Here is a 24769-nt window from a genome sequence, read left to right as displayed (position 1 = left end):
ACAAATGCCCTACTACACTTACCAGACTACATCTTTGAGTAATCTTTCCTCCTGGAGAGTGAAAGATTTTTATTATATTTTCTCTAGTTTTCCTATATTTCACTTGTTGCTGTGTATAAACTTTTTGGGCAACTTGAATTTAATAGTTTTATGGGTTTAGGGATGGTATAAAGATTAAAAGATAAAGATGGTTAAAAAATGTAATTGATTTCACAATAGCCCTTCATATATGAGATGTGGTGTTATGATTGTAGGTAAAAGCCATGCATAAATAAATTAAAATGCCTCTTTATTGCAAGCAAACTGTTTTCAGTACAACTCATCTCTTATAACTAAATAACAATGAACAATCAAGCAAAGTAACTAACTACAAGTATATTTTAAATAAAAATTCTATAAATGTGAAAACCCCACAAAATGTTTTTTGACTGTCAAAATCGATTGATTTCAAATGTATTGCTGCTGGTGATGTAAAAATTAGGTAATGAAGTTGTATATATAGTGTGGAAAATAAAGTTTAATACCACACAGAAGACATTTAATTATTCAGTTAATATTGCTCATGCGGGCTGAGATTTCTCCATTTTCCCCATGCCCCCAGGCGGTATAGCAACAGTGTCGTCGTGACCTCGCCCCCCTCTCTTATGCGTTACGTCAAATCCCATTGTCTTCAGGGGCTTCTCGTCTCCGCATCTTACTGTCACTCTGACTTTACTTTACTTTCTCTCAGGGTATAAATTCTTGCCTGCTCACCCCTTCCAGGCATGCACCTGATCGGACCTGGGTAACTGGAAATGCAATCACGGTTCGAGGGTCTCTGCGGTCGCCTGCTAGTTTTTTTGCTTCAGATTCCGTGTGCACTTAACCGGTTTGACGTTGCCCTGTCGGTCTTGGCGAGTTGTGGCCAGCTGTGAATCGCCATCAAGGAATGGGGTGAACACGCCAGCACGGTCCGGTCCAGTCCGCCGTCACTGGTCTAGCGCAACGGCGTTCTAAAATTGGCTCAGGAATGCGGGAAATGAATTCCCTTGACATAACCTCGTTTGGCCGCCATTCGTCTTAATTGTGTTGTAAATTTTGTTCTTCGTCGTTTTCTGAAATCGACCCGATCTCTAAAGTTCGGAAATATGTTTTACAGACGAACAATACAATTGTTTAGACGATGGTCGTGTTTTATCACAGTAACAAATGTGAGTTTCCTAAGAAATAATCAACTTGTTGTCATTGTCAAATTGAGGGTTTACTCTTAATTTGGGTAAATAATATATTTGAAGCCCTCGGAGATCGAGTTTTTGACGTCAATTCATAATGTAATAGTGTATAATCGCCATGTGCATTAGAATGGTGCTTAAGTGGATAGGATTTGTTATAACGGAATGAATCATTTTAAACTTTTGCTCATACAATTTCATTGGAAATATACAGACTATCGTTGCTGTCGTGCACATGACATGGGATCGGCCATCTTTATTTGCAACTAAAACTCAAAAAACTGACATAGCAGACGAGAAAAGGACAAAATACTCATTGTATTCCTCAAGGGCTCTGTTGTAAATGGTGTACAGTGTAGTATTGAGTATTGGTTACTACTGTATGTTAAATCCTAGTGTCTTGTTACATAAAAACTATAACGTCTCCCGACCATTCTTAATTGAATAATAGCAAATATGCGAGTACAAGAGTGTACAATAGCAAACTGACGTAGGTGGCGAAACACGTGGCGCTGGCTTGTGATGGGATAACCAGATAAGGGCGATTTGACCTTTAATGTTTACAGATTTTCGGTAGAAAACAAACCCCAGTTTGAATCACTCCGGTGTAAATTTAGATACAAATTACAAATGGCGGACACCATATTTAGCTAGTGATGTGGAAACTAAATACGGTTATATAATGTTGTGGAATTTTATAGGATCTTAGCCAAAGTTCTCCTATGCGTAATCTGTTTCCTATATTGAAAATCTATGTTCACAAGAATTCCTGACTCCATCAGCTCAACAATTTATGAACACTGGCCGTTTCTAAATTCAATATTTGGCGGTGATCTTTAGTCGTTTTGATTGATCGCTATTCTTAGAAAGACAGTGCATTTAAAGAAATAGAGATGCTGTGTATAGTTGGGTCGTTAACGATCATCGTTCTCCTGATGCGAACACGTGTTTACACTGATAGATATTGCAATAAATTTGTAGTTTAAAAAAAAAAAATTTGAAGAAATATTTGATTTTTTGATATACCAGTAACCCGCATAGTTACCATTTTTTACTATTATTGGTAGGGTTTTTGAGAATTTTGATATTTGTTTGAAAATATTGTATGTCAGCTAAATGTTGCAGATATTCTGCCCCCCCCCTTCACCACCACACGGCCATCTGGTTCTCGGCGCCACGTGGTACTGTCGTTGTCTAACATAGTTTGTAGTTTTCTCTTTTTCGATGCACGTGGCATTTCCATTTGGTAATTTTTGTAAAACATTGGAACTAAATTCTATTTTTAAAATACGAATGCTGATACAGAAGCCGCTTCCAGTCGAGTAGAGTTCTTTTCGTCGGCAGACCATAATATGAGCAATTCTGCAACAAAGTAAAATCTTCGACAGGAACTTTGACTGTTGGCTAAACCGAAGTGTAATGTAAGTGTCGCGGAACCTTGTAGGGCATGTGCCGTGCTGGCCACGTAATGTACAGTCCCGTTACGTAATTCCGCACAGGCGGTGGGTAGGCGGGTTGGTAGCACTGGCAGTGCCAGGTGTGCCAGTCCCGGTCGCGGCTCTCGCTAGGGCCGGAGCCGTCTACCCTTGACACACAAACACGGATCGGCTTTCACTCACTATCTGGGTCCCTGCGCCCTCCGAGACAATAGGAACTGCCCCACTCGCCATTGTGTCACCCACCTGTTTCGGTCCGGCTCACAATACGTTTTGTTTTCGCGGTCCCTATTTCCGCGAAAATTCCCCAAAAGTCCCATTGTCGAATTTCTAAAAGTCGCATTGTTTAACCTTTCAGAGAAGTTCCCGAATAGTTGGGCCCTCGACTGAATCCGCTTCGCCGAAAAATTCTGCAAGGAATCCTGTTGAATACTTGTCGCACTGAAACAGTTGTACAAAGCTCGCGAATGCCCACCAGAGGTTCGGCCACGTTTCGTCAGCCCGGTCGCTGGTTGCACAACATCCACCTCGAACATTGCCTACGCCGTCTGACAGTGGTCTAGACCCCGGCCACGCCCTGGTACCGACCGAGGCGCCTGTGGTAATCGCGTCCCAACATCTCGCACCGCATTCCGCACTATTGAGCTCTGCGGTATTCAGATCTCACGTATTTGTGTCGGACCCACAAGATAGCGTGAGAGTGGCCAGTCAGTGTGAGCGTTGATCGTTAACTCTTAATTAATTGGTCTATTAACCGGTACGGGTGCTAATTGGGTACCGCGAGCCCGTGACCTGATGCGATGTCATGGTGGATACACAAGTGAAGAGTCTCTGCTGCAGATATTTTGGCAGTCCAACCCCCCCCCCCCCCCCAGCAATGTATCGAGCTACACTAGTTCTGTCCTTGGCCAGTGTTCACTGTGTAAATTGGTATTTTTTAACTAACGAATGGTGAAATATTAACTGTAGCTATGGTACAAGAGGATTTGCCTCTCAATATCGCCATTCAGGTAAGGCCCTGAACAAGATTGTTTTTGCGAACACAATTCATTCCCACGGCTACTGTGGCAATGTGACGTAACGGTGGAATAATAATAATGGAGGAGATGTTCCATAGCAGATTAAGTGCTTACCATCTTTTGTAACTTTAGAATATCCCACATCCTTTCCTGGGTACGTTCCCTGAACCCCAGAGTTTTTGCCCAGCATAATCTTGCCCAAAGATTACTGTGACAGTGTTCCGTAACGGTGGAAGACTAGCCCCTGAACCGGAGTTTTTGCGCTATCACAATCATTCTCGCGAGGAGTGTGGTAATATTCAGTAACGGTACAAGATTGAGGGGGAGGTGGTTCACACCCCCTATGTCCTCTCCTGGTTACGCCCCTGGCAAATCTTTTGCGCTAGCATAATTTTGCCCACGACGACTGTGGTAATATTACGGAACGGTACACGATTGAGGAGGAGCTGGTTCACACCCGCATGTCCTCTCCTGGTTACGCCCCTGCCAAATCTTTTGCGCTAGCACAATTTTGCCCACAACGACTGTGGTAATATTACGGAACGGTACAAGATTGAGGGGGAGGTGGTTCACTCCCCCACATCTTTCTCTGAGTGGATACGTCACTGCAAACCATCCTAATATCTCGTCGGCGGCTACGGAGATGGCACGAAAAGAGATGGGATTGACGTTGTCGTCGGAAGCCAGCCCGACACCGGAAGTGCCCTGGCCGCAAGCGTCTATTTTCGTTGCACGCGCTAGAATACCGGAGTGCACCTTACACCGCCACTGTTATGCTGCTAGTGCTGAGTCTGCAGAGATGTACTATTGTAGAAATCTGAACCTGCTGTCCACAACTTGTCACCGCAAGTACATGTAGTTCATTTTTGGCAAGGTTCAAGATACTACTAAGGAGCTATAGCTACATAAAATGTATGTTCTAACAGTGGTAATTCTCAAAAGCTGAAGCCTCTTTAAATACAATCCTGTTTTTATCCAAATCACTTTGTGCTTGTAAGAGTGTAAACAGTGTATTGCCAAAATTATAAATTTTATCATTGGTAATTAAAGAAACCCTTCCAATTCGTTGTACTATTCAACAGATTTAACTTTAATCTCTCACACACCTTGTTGTGTTGGGGAGAAATCCAATATTAGTCCAATTAAATATGTGGAGTCACTGGACAAAACTGCCACTGAAAAGGTGGGGTGTGAAGAACAGTATTTTTTAATAACACCGTAGAAATTTTAATCGTAGACTTTTTATTTGCACACAGCCGCTATTTGCTGCTTATTGTTTTATATCATTGTACAAGTGTAGTGTTCTTGTGGGGGTGCAGTCTGTGCCTATTATTAAACTCAATGGAAACCCTGAACTCTATTTCTAAATGTGTTTTTGTTGTTATTCCACTAACTAAAATCAAGGTGATCAAGAGGTATTCGACTTGCTGCTGGCATGGTTGTGATTGCGCAATCGGCTTTACCAAAGCTTTCACGTTATTTGTAGTTAGCGAAGTATACGGGATACAAAACTAATAACTAGAACGCATTGGAATACTTGCTATGGTAGATTCTGATTCTGGGATAAATTCCATCCCCTGAGAATGTATAGTACGTGGAAACGGATGTTTAATATAATTGCTTAGTACCAAAATTATTACCGTGGATACAAGGAAAATGTTCTATTTAGTTAGCCGGTCTTAACGTAGGGCTATTTAGCACCAGACGTTAACTTTTTTAGACGGCCCCAGCCGTATTTGTCCAGCGGATTAACATAAATCTAAAACCGTTCCGCCTCTTATAACTAATTCAGTTAAAAACCGCCGAAATGCAAGAGTTTGTTAAATATTTTCCAAAACTAATGTGTTTTTGTGGAATTTTTATGGTTTAAAGTACCTTTTTTGAGCAGTAAAACGACATGCTACGAATTTAATATCACACCTAAGCTCTTAAAGATGTGAGGAAATTCGTATATTGTGTAAAAAACTAAATTTGGAATTTTTATACATTTAAAAAGACACTGACTTTAATAACAAATGCCAATATTTTCACGTAGCCTGTTTAACTTTTAAAAAAAATCTCGGCGCCACGTTTCACTTAAAAACATGTGTATTTTCAGTTTAAAATAATTTTTTTTTTTAAGAAACGTGATTTTCTGTGGGGAAAAGCCTTGTTAATAAAACTACTATATCAGTTGAAAAGCCCTATTGTAACGTTTATACTTTATATTGACGTTTTCACCTCAAGCATTATAAACTGTAATGTTAATAACCAAGTTTGCTAAAAGATTGTATGATTATTTGATTAATACTATTCAAATTACAAATACTATGACATATACGATATGGCATTTACTCACTATAATACTTTTTGTATTAAATGTAGACAAATTATTCTTATTTATTGAAAGCTTGATTTTAAGAACTCGAAGAATTTGAAGGGCATATGAAAGTAAGAATGTATATCAACATCCGGGAGCCGCTAATTTACCAGATAAGGCGGCGGTTAGACAAACAAGACCTTCTCTAATACCAGTGATTTAACCGCAAATACCCACTAAACCGTTACAGTGGTCTTTTCTCTCTGAATTATAATAAATTAAACAGGTTGACAAAATCCATTTCTTTGCTCACGGTGTGAGGTGAAATTTTGCGTCCATAATATTTTTTGCTTATAATATTTACCGACTTTCAATCTCGGAATATAATAAATAAATCAATATTAATATTTAAAAATTCACTTTTATAAATCTACGCGGAGGAAATGGATCAAACCTTATCGTATCGCTGAGCGTAGTAAGCCCATTCGAGGAACTATATCTCGAGATTGAGATAAATGCATTTCTGTCTGCCGTCCGCACGGTATCTCGAGATTGAGATAGATGCAATTTATGTCTGTCGATCACACATCTCGAGATCGAGATAAATGCATTTCTGTCTGCCGTCCGCACGGTATCTCGAGATTGAGATAGATGCAATTTATGTCTGTCGATCACACATCTCGAGATCGAGATAAATGCATTTCTGTCTGCCGTCCGCACGGTATCTCGAGATTGAGATAGATGCAATTTATGTCTGTCGATCACACATCTCGAGATCGAGATAAATGCATTTCTGTCTGCCGTCCGCACGGTATCTCGAGATTGAGATAGATGCAATTTATGTCTGTCGATCACACATCTCGAGATCGAGATAAATGCATTTCTGTCTGCCGTCCGCACGGTATCTCGAGATTGAGATAGATGCAATTTATGTCTGTCGATCACACATCTCGAGATCGAGATAAATGCATTTCTGTCTGCCGTCCGCACGGTATCTCGAGATTGAGATAGATGCAATTTATGTCTGTCGATCACACATCTCGAGATCGAGATAAATGCATTTCTGTCTGCCGTCCGCACGGTATCTCGAGATTGAGATAGATGCAATTTATGTCTGTCGATCACACGGTATCTCGAGATTGACATAGACATTTTGCATGCATTCTCTACGATGTTCGTACGTTACCACGCTCCGACGTACTTCTTTCTACATCGATTATGGCTTGGTTTAAGAAATGTAACAAACATTAAACCCACCTATTGTTTCCTTTTAAAATTAAAATCTACACCGCAGTGTGTTTACGATTCATACGATTTCAGTCCAATAATTAACGTGTACGGTTGCTTGGACGTGCACTGTGGAGAGAGTGAGAGGGAGGATGTGTCGCGAAGGGAAGGGGAGTGTCTAGCTCTATCTGGACAAAAATAGTAGTGTAGTCGGGGGGCCCGCCGCGTGGGGCGCCGTGCTCCCACTCCTCACTCCAAATTTGTACAATCCGTCCCCATTACTGTAACTTCCATACCTTACTTAATTAAATGTAAGTGGCGTGTCGGCACGGCTGTGGTGTGCGGTCACGTGGGTCATGTGTACTGCAAGATCGTTTATCGAGTTAAAATGCGTGTTTTTTACGTCACAAATTTACACACAATTGAAAAACTTGAAACGTTGACATATACATGATTACAAGTATTTCTTACAGGTTTCACGTTTAGTTAGCACTAAATTGTTAATAATTTATCTTCTTTTTAATATTATGGTTTGAATACATTTCTAATCGTATTTAATTGTAAAAGTACATCCATAACCATATTATTTATTTCTATTTACAAACGTTATTAATATCGCACCCAACTTGTCCATACATTAACTCCAAATTGTATGTGAAAAGTTTTGTTGTTTAGTTAAATAGTAGTTCAAATGATCTGTATTTAAAAGTAATAATGTGCATTTAAATGCAAGAACAAACTGTGATATTTTAGGTATAGTACAATCCTCATTTTTTTGTTATTAAGTTAAAAGTTTTTTTCTTAATTTTGAATTTTTTTGTTGATTTTGTTATATTCACTAATAATGCCGGGCTTAATTGTAAATAACGTTTTTTAAACTGAGGTGATTGGTTGTTTGTTGTTGACACAACAATTCAAAAGATATTTATCATTTGCTGTGTGAGACCAAAGTTTGCCAGCTCTTTATGGGGTTTGTGTCGAAGTGTCAATATTTATCAACATCCTTTAGACATACTCCGTTTTTAGGTTCAAAGATGTTGCTTTCTACTTGTTATTGGTACACAACTCTGTGTATGGCATTTGTACAATTGAAGAGTTCCTCCATCAAATAAAACTATGAAAATAAATTTTACATATTGATAGAGATTTTTTACATCTTTAAGCTATGGTACATCATTAGGAATGCTACACTTAATAAGTAAACAGCACCTATCACTATATCGTATCTTAGACAGGAACATGAAACTAGGGAATATATTTTTAATTTCTAGGAAGTTGTCAGATATAGGACAGTTTAAAGGAAACATTAAATTTGTGATATCTCCTCAATTTGCATTGAGTGAAGACATGGTGAACAGAACATGTAAAGTTGACAAGAGCAGAAACTTGAATTGTGAAAAATAAATAAAGAATGGAAACCTCGTGGGAAATGTAGAACGTTGTGCTCAGAGACAGTAAGTGACACCAGAATGGAGGGCCAATCGCGCAGCAGCCGCAACCGGCGCAGCCGTAGCAACCGCAACTCACGCAACAACAGTCGTAACAACAGCCGCAACAACAGTCTGAGCCGATCGCAACAAGAGCGCAAGTACTCTTTGGACAACGGTCTGCACTCCGAGATCATCGACCAGTTGCCAGGGTCCAGTGAGTAGAGGAGTGCTACACCATGCACGCCGCCCACTAACATGCGCTAACTCAGCTGTGAATGGAATTAACAAACTAGACTACCAGTTACTCAGTCTTGGAACTAATCCTCAAATCTTTTAGACCATAGTATCATAGGATTGACTCTCGACCGGAATAATTCTGCTTTATATACTTTTCAGGATACGTGACGCAGAAAAGAAAAGTATACATCTTTCTCGGGATCGTTCATCCTAATTCTTAAACTTCTTAGTATTGTTTAATTCTTGAAACTGATTTCTGAACTTATTAATACATTATGAGGTACTAGGAACTGATACTTAATTCCTTGTTACAAGTCATACTCAAGTATTCTTACTAGTTAGTTGCGAAAAGGACCTTTTTATCATCTCCAAAACTGCCATTGTGGGTAATTTTTTTCTGTAATGTGCTGCTTTGTAGTTATTATAGTAAACTGTTGCAATTACACTTCCTAAGTTGTTCTTGTGGGTTCACTATCACTAATTAAAAAAAAATCTAATGAAATGAAAAGTGCCTTTATGTAATCGCTGTGTTACAGCTGTCTAGCTCTCTTTACCACTCAACCTCATATCATATACAGAAAACTAACATTAATTGAATATTGTGGACGAAATACAAATCATCATATTTACAATAAAATTACTTAAAAAAAAGACATGTGACCATTAAACAAGTACTTGTTCGCCCTGGTTCTTACTTCAACTTTGCAGAATACTTCAGTCTGAGAGTTCGTGGTTAAACTAATGTGGCAATCATCTCTTTAACCTATTGTTATGTTAATTTTTAATAGCGTTTCAACACAAAAAATTCCTATTTTTTTTGTTTTGGCTGGTTAAGAAAAATTGCAATCGCTGGAGATACAGTTTAAAAATTCACCAAATTACACCTAAAAGTGTTTAAAATACATTATACAAATTATATATCACACTATTATATACATAATGTACAGGCCCATATAGTATATCACCAAAAAATGTTTGAGAAAAAGTATTATTTTTATTACCTATAATGATCTAGATGAACTGTTTGTTAGTTTTCATTGCTACGGAAACACTGCTTTTACTGCAGCTACGAGTATTCTCTTTGTGATCGTTTAAAAAAAAACCATCAGCTGGCTGCAATAAAATAAATGATAATATTCTACACAGTTATGCCAACCAGAAACATTAAATTATGGATTTAATTAGGGAGTTCAGTTCACAGTCTGTTCTGTGCTCTATCTAGTAAACACTAGTACAACTACACAGTCCCAAGTTCCTCTTCGTAAGAGTATCCCCTCACAGTGATTGTGGGACTGCTTTTTCCGGCGGTTAACACAAGCCATAGCATGCTTATGGGTCAAGAAATGGAATATGTTATGTAAATTTATGTGAAAAAATAATTTGGCCTGATTATTTCAGTTTCTCATAATGTAAATTACTTGAAACTAAAAAATTTTTAGCATTCAAAGTGGGAAAACGTCACCATTATTGTTAATGCTTGGGGTCTTAAGCAGTCTAATGTGTTCATCAATTTTGCATCTGAATGTTTATTGATTGGGTCAGAAGGTAACAGTATTACATATTTGATTTCATCATGTGTCTATTAAAGCACGTAAATGAAAAGATTGATTTAACCTTTTATAACTGAAAATTTTACCAAAAACAACACACTGCCATAGTAAGAAATTTCTTCATTTTTCAGATAAATTTAAATCAAAATTTCTTAATAGAAAACATAGTGTTGTTACTCAATGTGTGTGTTAATGTAGTTAATATATACTTCTCTAAAACCAATGGTTCATTAACAAATACTTCTTTGTCATTTTAATGAAACCTATCCACAAAGGAAAGTATGCCTTCTTTATTATTGGAATGGTAATAGTTCATAATCATTATTTTCTTAAAACTACAGCACAGTGAAGTTTCATTTTCCAGTATGACAACAAAATCAGCTTAAAACAAATGTAATTATATTTATTCCTGGATTCACTACATTATCGTAACACATCAGCTACATAAGAGATACGATTATTTGCAAAACATTTTATATGAAATTCTGGGTTATCTGAATTACATTATAAGAATTCAATCTTATTTATAATTCATATGTTATTGCTGTAAATCGGAACATAATTGAATAAAACTACTGAATAAAAATTTGTTTATTTATGACTTTAGCTTGTCACTGTCGGGCAAAATAATTTTTTTGTTGCGCAAGTGAACAAATCTTTAGTGGCTGTTTAACTCTGGTACTGGCTTTAAGTGACTCGAGGCATTAACTATGTTGTAATATCTCTCACAGCAAGTCTATTTTTACCTTGTGTAAATTGTTTAAATTTAAAGAAAAAAAATCCAAGATTTTTATGTTATACCGTAAAACTTTTTAGTCCCATTAAATTTGTCATTAGAAAATTTTAAACTTCGAGGTCACATTTAAGATCGTTGATTCGTTCACGTAACTGCCAAACACACAAAAATTACTGTACGTTAGTCAAAATCCTCTGCTGAGGGTTTACGCTTTACACAATTATGTGTGTTGTTATTGGAAAGTGTGTAGTCTTGGCTTTCAGAAACATCGTTTCAATAGCCTGTAAGCAAATAAATGTTTTTACAACAGTTGTTTAAAAAGGTTATGTGTTGTAAAATACCAACATGCATAATTCAATATGCGTGGAAACAGATCATCATTGAATTTTGTTATTTCTTGTATTCTATCGCTGTCTGAAAGTAGTATAAATCATATCAAAACAATTAAAACCTTCTCTAAGCAACAGTATTATTGCTGAAGAAGATGAACTATTATTTTATTTTAATTCTTTTACACAATCACAGACTCACCTAGTAGATAAGAATTAGGCATCTTGTGGTTGCCATAAATGGTTTCTCGGTTGTTATTACACCAATTGTTGAAATAGTGTGGATGGAAAAAAAAATTGTTACTATAACATAAAATTCTATAAATATATTTTTCTTCTACACGTATTTACATTTTTGTAAAAAATTAGTTCATCCAATAGAATCCAAACTGTCATAATTATATACAAAATAGGGCAATAAGGCAATTTTGCAGACTTTATAAATTTTAGAGATATATTATTAAAAAGTAGGTACTAACAAACTTCTTTTACTGAAATATTTTTTGATAATTTGTGAGTTAGATGTATAACGAAACTGTTTTATATTTTTGATTTATTCAAACAAATTTCAAAGTGAAATTCAATTATTCAATATTAAATTTTCTTGTTGTAAACAACAATTATTTCTAGAAATACTGATATTCTTAAATAGTCTGTATCTTGAAAAATGGATGAGCAATGATTTAATTAAAAAACCCTTACAAAATTGCAAAAAGTGCCTGTCATCTTTGGGAAAATTATAGCCAGTTCCAGCGTTAAAGCCATACTTTGTGATCTTTCCATGCAAAAACTGTAATATCGTTCGTTATCTTGTAAACTTGCTGTGCGGTTGGACTTACCACTGCACATACTATTATGCTTTAAATTTGCTTTACGTAAAGGAATCCTACTACATTGTTAGGCTATATATGTAGCGGATGCCTACCTCTGCTGTAGGACATGTATGTTTGGGCGTGCAAGATGAAGCTGCCTAGTCTTTTACCCAATCAGAAATAGGTTTATAATATCTGTTTTCCCAAATTTAGATTAAACTCTATTATTTGATATAGGTTTGATCCATAGTATCCAGATGGTTGTAAACCTAGTGTATTTGATGTTGAGTCTAAAACCAGCTATGTCCATGCTTCAATTGGTTGTTTCATTAGCGATTAAATCATAAGTTGAGTGATTAACCACACCCAAATAAGAATAAATTAAAAGCAGTTAATAAATCCCTCTTAGGAGGATTTGATTAGTCTAGAAGGCATGATTGGAAATGTGACAGTGTTTCCTCTGTGAAGAGTATGAAGTCTTTTAAAACTGCATTTTGAGAGAGAAATTAAGAAAATGTTAATAGAAAATCGTGTTGTTACTTAAGCCAATGTTAAACGTGTTTCAAACTGCATCTGTTTATTATTAACTGCTGAAAATGTTTTAAGTAAAAATTGCAAGTTACCAAGTAATTTTTTGTATAATAATAATTCCTTAGATAGGTATTAAGTTTTTTCTATAATCTGATGTCATTGATGGGAATCTACTACAATTAATTCAGACTAGGCTTAATGCAAAGTGGGATTTGAGTTCGGGTCTCTTAGGCTTAGAAGGTAAACTGCACTGTTACCGGGAACAGCATACTTAATGTAGATAAAAATTCAGTCTAAAACCGAAATGTCTGTCAAATGGCAGTCCACACTTTTTAAAACCCTTTTATTCATAGCTCGAAACTTGATGGGGTGGTGAATCAGTTGTTTGTTTTTAATGCGGAATACAGAAGTAGGTTTAGAATGGATTTATGTGTGGCGTTGGTACACAGCCAACTGTGGTCTGGACTTTCACAAGAAGCTGAGTCACCTGAAACCAGGGAGTGAGTGGATCAGGTGACTTGCCACAGTTTTGTTTGTGGTCAATGCAAGTATTTTATAATCATAGGATTATTACGGTTCTTCCATAATCTCTGATTTGATAAGTGCCAATACATATACTTCAACTCATATTTTCTATACCATTATTTTCAAGTCAATTTAACGAATATTAAAAATTATAACATATTTTTAATATTAGGTCAATGAGTATGAGACCCAAGTGTTTGAAGCAAACCTTTTGACCACAGTGCAGTAGTTAAGTCCACTATGTACACAGTAAACTAGAGAGTATGTCATGAGTATGCTGGTTGCAGACATAACACAATAACTGTTTTAATATTTGTACGAAAAAGGTAATACAATAAACTATATAAAAATAAACGTTTTGCAATTATCCCTATTTACTCCGCATCATAGTGGTGTCATCTGTACAGATGTAACGTTAGCTACTGTTTGTGTAATAAATACGAGAACGGAAGTTCGACATAGATATAGTTCCACTTTAGTTTAGAAATGATCAGCTTATGAGTGCTAGCTTTGTACCACCCGACCTCGCTACGCTAGCTGTTCCACGGTGTCTCACGTGTTGTATATTTAGCTCTCTGACTCGGGTCGGAACAAGGCGGCTATTTTCGGTTCTTGGCCTGCACTCGGGTGTAAACATTATGTATTTTCATTGTCTATTGCGCTTGATCGGCCTCTTCTCCTGGTTGGATTTGAATTTTGATATCTGTAGTATAGCCTACCTAATTTAATCATCAATAAAGATGATTACCAGTATTCACAAAAAGTACTTGCGGACTTAAACCCGGTTAATAGCGTTTTTCTTGAGTAAAAGCAAATGTTGACCGAACATTTGTTTGATAAAAAATTCTTTGTGTTTTTAAGGGAACATTAAAAAACATGCATTGGATCTTAATCAAACTTGTTTCATCAGTAAGGTATATTAGTACAATAAATGTTTGTGTTCCATAACGTTCACAGGAATATCATCCATTACATTCTACAGTAGTTGGAAACACCATGGAACTAAGCACACAATTCAGTTTCTCTTTCTTACAACCAATTCTGTTGTTTAGTTTAAACTGCTATATACACTATTGGGTATTTCATTACCCATAATTACACCAGTAGTTCACACAATTCAGTTTCTCTTTCTTACTTTCAGGGTATTTCATTAACCATTTCAATATCATCCATTACATTCTACAGTAGTTGGAAACACCATGGAACTAAGCACACAATTCAGTTTCTCTTTCTTACAACCAATTTCTGTTGTTTAGTTTAAACTGCTATATACACTATTGGGTATTTCATTAACCATTTCAATATCATCCATTACATTCTACAGTAGTTGGAAACACCATGGAACTAAGCACACAATTCAGTTTCTCTTTCTTACAACCAGTTCTGTTGTTTAGTTTAAACTGCTATATACACTATTGGGTATTTCATTACCCATTTCAATATCATCCATTACATTCTACAGTAGTTGGAAACACCATGGAACTAAGCACACAATTCAGTTTCTCTTTCTTACAACCAATTCTGTTGTTTAGTTTAAACTGCTATATACACTATTGGGTATTTCATTACCCATTTCAATATCATCCATTACATTCTACAGTAGTTGGAAACACCATGGAACTAAGCACACAATTCAGTTTCTCTTTCTTACAACCAGTTCTGTTGTTTAGTTTAAACTGCTATATACACTATTGGGTATTTCATTAACCATTTCAATATCATCCATTACATTCTACAGTAGTTGGAAACACCATGGAACTAAGCACACAATTCAGTTTCTCTTTCTTACAACCAGTTCTGTTGTTTAGTTTAAACTGCTATATACACTATTGGGTATTTCATTAACCATTTCAATATCATCCATTACATTCTACAGTAGTTGGAAACACCATGGAACTAAGCACACAATTCAGTTTCTCTTTCTTACAACCAGTTCTGTTGTTTAGTTTAAACTGCTATATACACTATTGGGTATTTCATTAACCATTTCAATATCATCCATTACATTCTACAGTAGTTGGAAACACCATGGAACTAAGCACACAATTCAGTTTCTCTTTCTTACAACCAATTCTGTTGTTTAGTTTAAACTGCTATATACACTATTGGGTATTTCATTAACCATTTCAATATCATCCATTACATTCTACAGTAGTTGGAAACACCATGGAACTAAGCACACAATTCAGTTTCTCTTTCTTACAACCAGTTCTGTTGTTTAGTTTAAACTGCTATATACACTATTGGGTATTTCATTAACCATTTCAATACTATTGATTTCATTGTACAAAAATCTACATTTTAACAAATTACAGATTTTTTTTTGGGTCAATTCTGTTGTCTGGTTTTAACTGCTGAATTTTGACAAATTAGACAAACTGCCATGTAGATTCAAGCTAGCAGTGATAAACAAAATTTAATTTGTTTTTTGCTAAGTCAGTGTATGTGGATGTAGAAGTTGGATCTTCTTATTTTATAATTGCTTTTTTCCAGGCAACAAAACGTCGAAGGGGAAGAGCAAAAAAGGCAAGAACATGCGGGACCTAAACCGCAAGGGTGTGGACAAGGAGGGCTCGGACATGGACGCTTTCACTACAGAGCCTACCATTGTTGCCGAGGAGCGTGTGGAGAGACCAGCATCGCCAGCCCCCTTGCCCCCTACACCTGCTCCCGTTTCTGTCCCCCTCCCTTCGCCTGCGGTTCCGCTGGACCCTCTCCCTGCACCTCGACCACCGACTCCTGCTGACAAGATACAGGTACTTTCTCTCACCTCAAACTTTGTTTTGTATATACCGGATCATACATTTCTTAATTCACGATCATATGGCAAAAGGTGCTTGGAATGTGTTTCAGCGATTCAAAAGTGTGGGGGGGGGGGAGATGCTAGTGCACTCAGGCATGATCGTATCTTAAATTCTTGAGAGCTAAAGGACAGGGGCAGAAAGACGCTGGCTGGTAAATATAGTAGTGTTCCTTCATTAGTTAGGAACAAGACTTTTCTGTTTGGACTCCTGAAATAAATTGCATTTCTTGGAGTATTAAGTAGTTAGCTTTGGGGCTGTGAAGTGCCAGGGCACTTATAAGTAATGGAAAAATACTAAAAATGAAATTATGTATGAAGCAACACCGGATTGACCAGGCCGTAAAATAATTTAGTAACAGAGGTTCCAGACTTGTAATATTTTGCTGGTTTGAAATGCTAAAGACCATAAAGGAATGTCAATTTGATGTGCCAGACATTCTAAAGTTCAGGAATGTCTCTTGCTGTGTAGAGTAATTCTGGGTGGTAGCTGTACTATCTCGATTTGCATTGCAGGTTTCAAGTGCCTTACCATACCATTCCCATTTAAAGTTTTAGGATTTGATCCACCACAACCACCATTTTTAAAATTTTTGTTTCAGATCTTTACATCAAATTTTGTTGAATTTTATGAAAATCCATTAAAAGATTTGGAACACATTGATTTTAAACAATATTGGTATTTCGAGGATTTCATATTTTATTTCGATCGTAAACTTTTGTAATTAGTACAAAATAAAAAAAAAATTGCTTTGCCTAGAAAACGTGATTTTTGATACGATCATTAGAAATGAGCTGGCTGAGTGAGATTAACTGATTACGGAGTGGCTCGGTCCTCGTGTACCTTCGCCCCTTGATAAGATTGTAGGGTCGCGACCTCAGCTGCAGAATTATTTCCACCACTTCATCATGAACTGTGTTGGGATCAACATTAATTCGTTTATTGGTGTCAACCATGAGTCTACAGTTAGAGAACAGGTGTTCCAAGTGAGTATGGATGAAATTGTATAGGTGTGCAATTCACATGTACTGATAATTATTGAATGTTTATTTGAGAAAACAAGAGAAATCCACTGTCATTGAGACCATATGTTGTGCATCTTTACTGATAAAATAAATTCATTAGTAATAAATAATATTCAATAAATTTATCATAGTATGTTGAATTTGAAGAAATCCTAACTAACACAAATAGTTGTACATTGTGTATGTTCTAGGTACATTGTTTTGTTTAATTTGTTCACGCACATGCTTTATCACAATGATGATCTGTACTAGTGAAGTGATATTGTATTGTTGCTCAGGAGGATATGTTGGAGAAGGAGCCCAAACCAGAGGAACCAGAAGAGGAAGACGCCGTGGTGGCGCCCAATAACCTGGAACCGGCCATCAGCAAACCGGAAGAGGACAAACCAGTAGTCCAACAGCTGACTCTCAGACATAGCTATAAGAAAGGTAAATACGTTTTTATTCACAGTGGTGAAACATTGCGTTTCTGAGGTAATGTAATTATCTCGTGGCACACAAATTGTTCTGTGATTAAAAATCACTGGATGATCAATCAATTTATCATTATTTAAAGAACATAAAATTACTGTAAGTGAACTGTAGTATTGTGGGTAAGTTTGAAATTATGAAATACAGAGGACTGGTGCCCTCTGGGCCAAAATCTGTGCCTAAACCTAGAGAAGTGTTTCATAGCGCTTTCTGTGTTGTAGATCAATGGAGCCCTCTAAATCCTGAGGGAAAAAAGAAATACGACCGGGATTTTCTGATGGATCTCAAGTCTGAGCCTCAGTCCAATCAGAAACCAGACAAACTGCCCGATGTCGTGGCTGTCATTAGGGACTCTTCCAACAACGTGAGTAATCAGATATAAAATTATATCACAGCCTGTACAATAAGGCAGGCCAGTTTGTATTACAAGATTTGTGCATTTTGCATTTGCACAACTAGTAATATTCATCAGAAAGAATCTGCTACCACCACCTTCTTAGGATCCATACTATTCATTGTATTCATGTAGTTTTATATATACACTTTTCTAACATATAACGATGGAAAATGTCCAAAATCCTACTATCTTTTCAAATCATCCATCATTAATAACAAAGTACAGGGGATAGTTAAGTGAACAGTCAAAAAGTTGTTTTGACAGCTATAAAGTATTAAGAAAACATGTTTTTACTATTCAGTATTCATTAATTGAATGTTTTATTTCAGATGAGAAACCAGAACATGAGTTTCATGAACAGCCAGAGCATATTTCCTTCGTTTGTGCAGAGGAACTCACAAAGCCAAAGAGGGGTATGTAGTCTCAGAAGTCTCTTTATGCGAGTTGTCGTTCCATATTTGGATAGTGATAATTAATTAATGGTGTCTCATTTCACAGCCCCCTCCAAAGCGAGGCAGCCAGCAGGGCAACAAGGGCAAGAACCCCAAGGTTATACATATGACGCTGTCGCTGAACGACGACGTGAAGCTGAAGACTAGCGAGAACGCGTGGAAGCCTCAGCGATTAGATGCGGACATTGGGAAACCCGAGGAGGCCAAACAAACTGAGGTGTGTGATTAGTAAAGTACTACATATAACACTTACTTAATTAGGATTCGTTGCAGCTAGGAATAAAAATTTTAAATATATCTATCACAACATGATAATCATAAATTTATCAGTATGTTCATTAATATTCGTTTAATAACTAATTTTTCAATATTTATGAAAAAGTTCGATTCAAACTGAACAATTAGTTGGTTCTGGCTAAACCTAGCAATATAATTAATTTTTGTTTGAAATCTTTTAAAACAACTTTTAATGATTTCAATCAGAAATCAGTTTAACTCTTGTCACAGTTGGTAATATTCAGTTCAGTGCGATTGAGACAAACAAGACGCTCCAGATGATGAAAGCTTTTCCCACTGAATCACTATGTGGAAAAATATGGAATTCCTCGTTTCTGAAAGGAGACACTTGATATATGTGTAACCTATTGTATACATTTCCACAGTCTTGTCAAAGGATAACATGTCTCTTTTTATCGTAGGAGCTGTACAAGATGGTCCGAGGTATTCTTAACAAGCTGACGCCTCAGAAATTTGAAACGCTGATGAAGAAGTTCAAAGATTTGAAAATTGACTCTGAAGAGAGGCTTACCGGAGTTATAAATCTTATTTTCGACAAGGTTTGTATACTGTTAATGTATCACGTAGTTGAATTTTTTGGCAATTATACTGTCTTTTTCAAGATGGATAATTTATCTTCCAATTTAAGACCAATAAAGTAAAATCAATTTGTAATATGAGTGTATGCTTCTCATATGTGTTTATTTTGGACCCTGAGCTTTTCAGGCATTTGTTATGATTTCTGCTGACAGCAGCTTCTACCAATTATAGTTTTCAATACATGAGTTTTTCAAGGATGTAAATCACACTGACATAAAATAATGTGTTTTTCAGGCCGTAGATGAACCTAACTTTGCCAAGTGCTATGCGAATATGTGCAAGATCTGCATAAAACTTGAAGTGCCGAAGATAGAGAATGGAGTGGAACAGAGAGTGAACTTTAGGAAAGTACTGATCACGAGATGTCAGACAGAGTTTGAAAGCAGCAAACCAGCGGAGCTGGACTCTGCCAAACACATGGAGGAGATCAAGAACTGCACAGATCCGGTGAGTTGACATTTACAGGTTTCCAATAAAATCCAAGAAACACAGTATTTATAATAATTCATTAAAGATGTTAATAATTTTTGTAGTAAACAATCTATCACAATCGTTGCAAGGTTCCTAAGAAGCATTCCTAACTTTGGTTTTATTATAACAATAAAACCATTAGGACTATTCATTTTGTGTCAGGAAATTTAATTGAAATTACTTTTAATTCTTGAAAACTCTTCAGAGTTGTTCTACTCCTGGCAGGGATCCCACGTCAAGTGTATTTCGTACATAAATTAATATAGTTGGACTGAAATGAATTGTTTAAATTTCAGGCAATTATTTAGTGTTAGAATGTATATTTTCACAGTAGAAATTTTAAATGCTTAATCAAACAGAAAATGTTATTAAAACATAATATATTATGTATTTTAAAAAATAGTACTTTTGGATACACAAGGGTCTCATTTAACTGAATTTGTTGAGATCTAAATCATCAATATATTGTTTGGTTAGATGAAAATTTGGTTAGTATGGAATAGTATACAGAATTAGCCTTTCCATAGCACAAATTTGTGCTAATAGCCAACTTTATAGCAGAGTAACCTTGTTTTTAGCTCTATAAGAGCAACGTTAAACATTTGTGTATCCATTTTTTTGGTCATAGAATTGTAAGTGACGTTCAAATTTTAAGATTATATATCAAAGACATTTCAATATAGCTGGTTCTTAAGCACAAGATGCTGTATTTATCGTACAGTGGTTACTTAAGTAAATAATAATTTTAAAAAGATTTTTTTTTAGAACCGATTTGGAACTTGAAAATATGGATAATTGTATTTTGTTCAATTGAGACTGTAGTTATAGTATTTACAATAATAATTTGTAGAATGTTTAACTGTACTTTGTGTAAGAAAACTTATACTTAAAACCGTAGTTTATTTTCATTTTTGAACGTTTTAACTTAAAATGCATTTCTTCATGTTATAGGAGCAGAAAAAGGAACTGATGTTGGCGTACGAAGAAAAGGAGAGAGCGATACGAATGAAATCTGTAGGAAATATTAGGTAAAGATGTTCATTATTACTGCTGAAATAGATAATGTTAATAGTGTTTAAAAAGGAGTGGTAATACCGCAACAACTAATTTTTAATTATCACTTGATTCATATGTGCAACAGTACCACTTTAATATGTTGCATTTGTCATCTCTATAAACTATAAACGCTAACTTGAAATAAATCCTTAACTAATTTCATTCAATCTTTGTCAGATATTGAATTCTGCACCTTGATCAAGGACCCCATGACTTGCATGGAATGCCTAAAAGAGGTGCTATATAAACAGAAGTGAAGCAGAGACACATTTCTTGGTTGATTTGTGTTTTTGATTACTTCTTACATTCAGACTTTTTTTAAAAAATATGATTTGTTAAGAAAGCCCTGTTTGTGATACCAAGATATATATATTTAACAGTTGACCAAATATATATATATATATATATATATATATATATATATATATATATATATATATATATTTAAATCAAATTGTTGTATACCTGATATTTTTTTAAGCATTGTGCAATTACATGTTAGCTTTTTAAGGCCATGAGTCAAATTTTAAAAATATATTGCATTTTTCATTGGTTTTTACCTTATAATTATTGTGATGCTACTGAAATTTAAATTCAAAAAGCAAGGCTTTGTGGCAAAGTTATTGTAACATAATTATCGAATTTATGTATCCTTTATATTTTTTTTTATTTTATAAGGAATCATTTTCAAATTAAAATATCGATGTTATTTCACACTGACCTGAAATTAAAACAGTACCAGTTTAAAATTAATATCAAACATTCTGTCAGAAATAATCATATATATTCAGGCAGGACTGAGGAATGGCCGTCATAGTATGCCTAGCGGATCATGAGCCCTATGTTCTCGAATTGCTGTGTCCACACACAGTTACTAAACAGGTTTACTACGAGAATGGTTATAATTACATGTTACTGTACGACATTGCTGTGTCCTCACACAGTTACTAAACAGGTTTACTACGAGAATGGTTATAATTACATGTTACTGTACGACACATAGGTACAGGCTTCACAACACATTCACGATGATGTGAACCCTCTATCGGGTATATGCGATCTTTCACAACTGCCATCATGTACTCGATCAGGTAAACACCGGGCTTTCATATAGAGTGTTGTGCACCGGATGGGGTACACGTTGCTATGTATTTCCTTCTTGCGTTTTAATTGTTTGCTTGTCTTGGTGGTTTGTCTAATAGATCCCATTCTTAAATAAATACCTCAGACGACTACCATGTACCCCGTCCAGCATATGATTGCTTAATTTTTTAAGTACCCCTTGGGGTAAGCGAAGAAACGTTGAAAAAACATACTGAAATTTTTTGTGATTGCGAAGTCTACATACTTTCTCATTATACTCCGACGTTTAACGTACAAAAAACTATTGTTTTTTGCCATTACAATTGAAAAATTTGACGTCAATTCACCGTCGTTATGAGTGTGTAAATGTGAGACAAAGTAGGATATAATATCTTGTTTTGTTGCAGATTTATAGGTGAATTATTTAAATTGGGAATGCTGACCCCGACAATCATGCAAAGATGTATAGAACACCTACTCAAGACCCCCGAGGAGGAGTCTCTCGAGTGCCTGTGTAAATTATTGACTACAATAGGAAGAGATTTAGAATCACAGGCACAAAACAATCCCAAGAATCAGGTGAGTCATATTGTGTCATCCAATCTTGACTTGAAATATTCTTATTTTGTCTAACGTGAACCACTTGCAAAGATTAAAATGATCATTATGAATTAAAAATTAAGATAAATAAGAAAAAAGGTTGTGGCGGAACAATTTTTTTGCCTTTTCAGCACAATAAAACAAACAAGCAGCAAAGCCCCAGCCTCCATATTCACCGGACATAATACTGTGTTTAATTTTTGTTTCCAAAAAATATCAAGGACCATCAAAGAATTTTATTTAATAGCTGAACGTATTGGAGGCATATTGGAAAGCAAGTTCCAAAAGCGCTTTGGGAGTTGGATTGATCTCAGGCATAACGAAGTTGATTACTTTGAAGGTTATTACTCTCACTAATGTACATAAATAGATTAAATATGTCCACAAAACTAAAATTTATGTTAGATTTTTGACACACTTTCACCATAAAATGGGGGGAGGGGAATGATTTTCTAGCCACATCGGGGGAGTAGTGCCTCTTCATAACCTAATAACTAAGCTATAACTAAAAAATCCATCAATGGCGTACAAAAAATAGCGTTTAAAAAAGTATTGAGCCATTTTTCATAGTTAAATCAATTGAATATTTATGTTGAAAGAGAGGGGGAGTGTTAAGGTTTATTAAGTTTCACATTTAAAACTGTTTAAATAATTTAATGAATGGGCTTGCTTATATTTGATCTTATCTGTTTCCTGGAAGCGGTTTATTATCCATGCACAGTCTGTTTTCTTCAGTGCAAGTGATCAGTTCATGTTCTTTATACAGGGAGTTATATTGTAAGGATCAACAAATAAGTAAAAAAAAAATATCATAACTATCTTCTCAGAAATGTAATCCCTTTCAAAATTACTTGATTGTTCAGCTCTTAGAATGATTCTTCTGTACATTCTTGTCTAGCATATAATTAGTATGTATTTCTAAATCATTTAACATAAAATTCTTCAAGTAAACATAATAAATTAATCAATCCTAGTTATGCAAAAAATGAGTTTTCAGAAAGCAACTTATGTGTCTGTAAAGGAAGACTAAGATTTTTAAACTATTAACATTGTGTGGACAGAATATATATATATATATAAACTGTCATAATATATATATATATATATATATTTAAACGCATATGTGACAGATACGGCCAAATACAAAATAATTGAATCGGAAAAAGTAAGCGCTCTGTGGTGTAATGGTAGCACATTCACCCGGCAAGTGAGAGATCCGGGTTCGACTCTCGGCGGAGCAAGTACTTTTTGCGATTCAGTGTTTATTGAAATTAAATAAGGCTATTGCCATTTATACAATTTAATGTAAATAAAAGTCGTTTGACAGGTATTTGGTCTTCCGATCATATGTTAGTTTGCTTATTTAAACGCATATGTGACAGATACGGCCAAATACAAAATAATTGAATCGGAAAAAGTAAGCGCTCTGTGGTGTAATGGTAGCACATTCACCCGGCAAGTGAGAGATCCGGGTTCGACTCCCGGCGGAGCAAGTACTTTTTGCGATTCAGTGTTTATTGAAATTAAATAAGCCCATTGTCATTTATACAATTTAATGTGTGTGTATATATATATATATATATATATATATAAACTAATGCGCTGTAGGATCTTTAATCAAAATACGAATAATCAAATTTATCCTTATATGTCCCTAGATGTAGAAATATAAATCAATCCATATAAAATGTTTAGTATTTTAATTGTTTGTAAATTACAGCAATAAATTCTTTCCAAAATGATGACTATTAAAATCATCAGTTGTATTTTTATGTTTTACAAGCAAAACCCTTTGTTAACTAATGCCATGTGTTTGCAGGGTTTTACACTGAATCCTTACTTCCAAAAGATGCAAGATCTGACACAGAGGAAAGAGGGCTCCAAGGTGTCGTCCCGGGTGCGATTCATGCTACAGGACGTGATTGAACTCCGTCAGAATAGGTGGGTGCCACGGCGGGAGGACAACAACCCGAAGACCATCGACCAGATTACAAAGGAGGCAGAAAGAGAGAGCATGGAGATTACTCTTGCACTGAGCCAGCAACCGCAACGGCTCAACCGACCGAACGATCGCCAGGACGACCGGGGCAAACGCAACAACCGTCAGTACCTCTCATAGTCCTCAGTAATCTTACTTTACAAAGTTTGCATTGTCCTTTGTCAGTCTTATATTAGTGACGGGTAGATTTATTGCA

The 24769-nt window shown here is 35.8% G+C and overlaps 1 protein-coding gene across 6 annotated transcripts in view; it reads left to right on the top strand.

The window, feature by feature from the left end:
• LOC124360808 (eukaryotic translation initiation factor 4 gamma 1-like) overlaps nt 1–24769 on the top strand; it is a 166673-nt gene that overhangs the window by 126074 nt on the left and 15830 nt on the right. For all 6 annotated transcript variants that reach the window (XM_046814721.1, XM_046814715.1, XM_046814716.1 and 3 more), the window contains 10 exons: nt 15836–16098; nt 17447–17597; nt 17861–18003; nt 18366–18449; nt 18535–18705; nt 19187–19324; nt 19599–19811; nt 20787–20863; nt 22382–22553; nt 24394–24676. In XM_046814721.1, coding sequence (XP_046670677.1) covers nt 15836–16098; nt 17447–17597; nt 17861–18003; nt 18366–18449; nt 18535–18705; nt 19187–19324; nt 19599–19811; nt 20787–20863; nt 22382–22553; nt 24394–24676 — 1695 coding nt within the window. The remainder of the gene's footprint in view (nt 1–15835; nt 16099–17446; nt 17598–17860; nt 18004–18365; nt 18450–18534; nt 18706–19186; nt 19325–19598; nt 19812–20786; nt 20864–22381; nt 22554–24393; nt 24677–24769) is intronic.

The sequence above is a fragment of the Homalodisca vitripennis genome, chromosome 4 (genome assembly GCF_021130785.1).
Source record: "Homalodisca vitripennis isolate AUS2020 chromosome 4, UT_GWSS_2.1, whole genome shotgun sequence".
In the NCBI taxonomy this organism is placed as follows: Eukaryota; Metazoa; Arthropoda; class Insecta; order Hemiptera; family Cicadellidae; genus Homalodisca; species Homalodisca vitripennis.
Note: the sequence above shows the minus strand (reverse complement) of the source record. Positions and strands in the feature narration are given on the sequence as shown.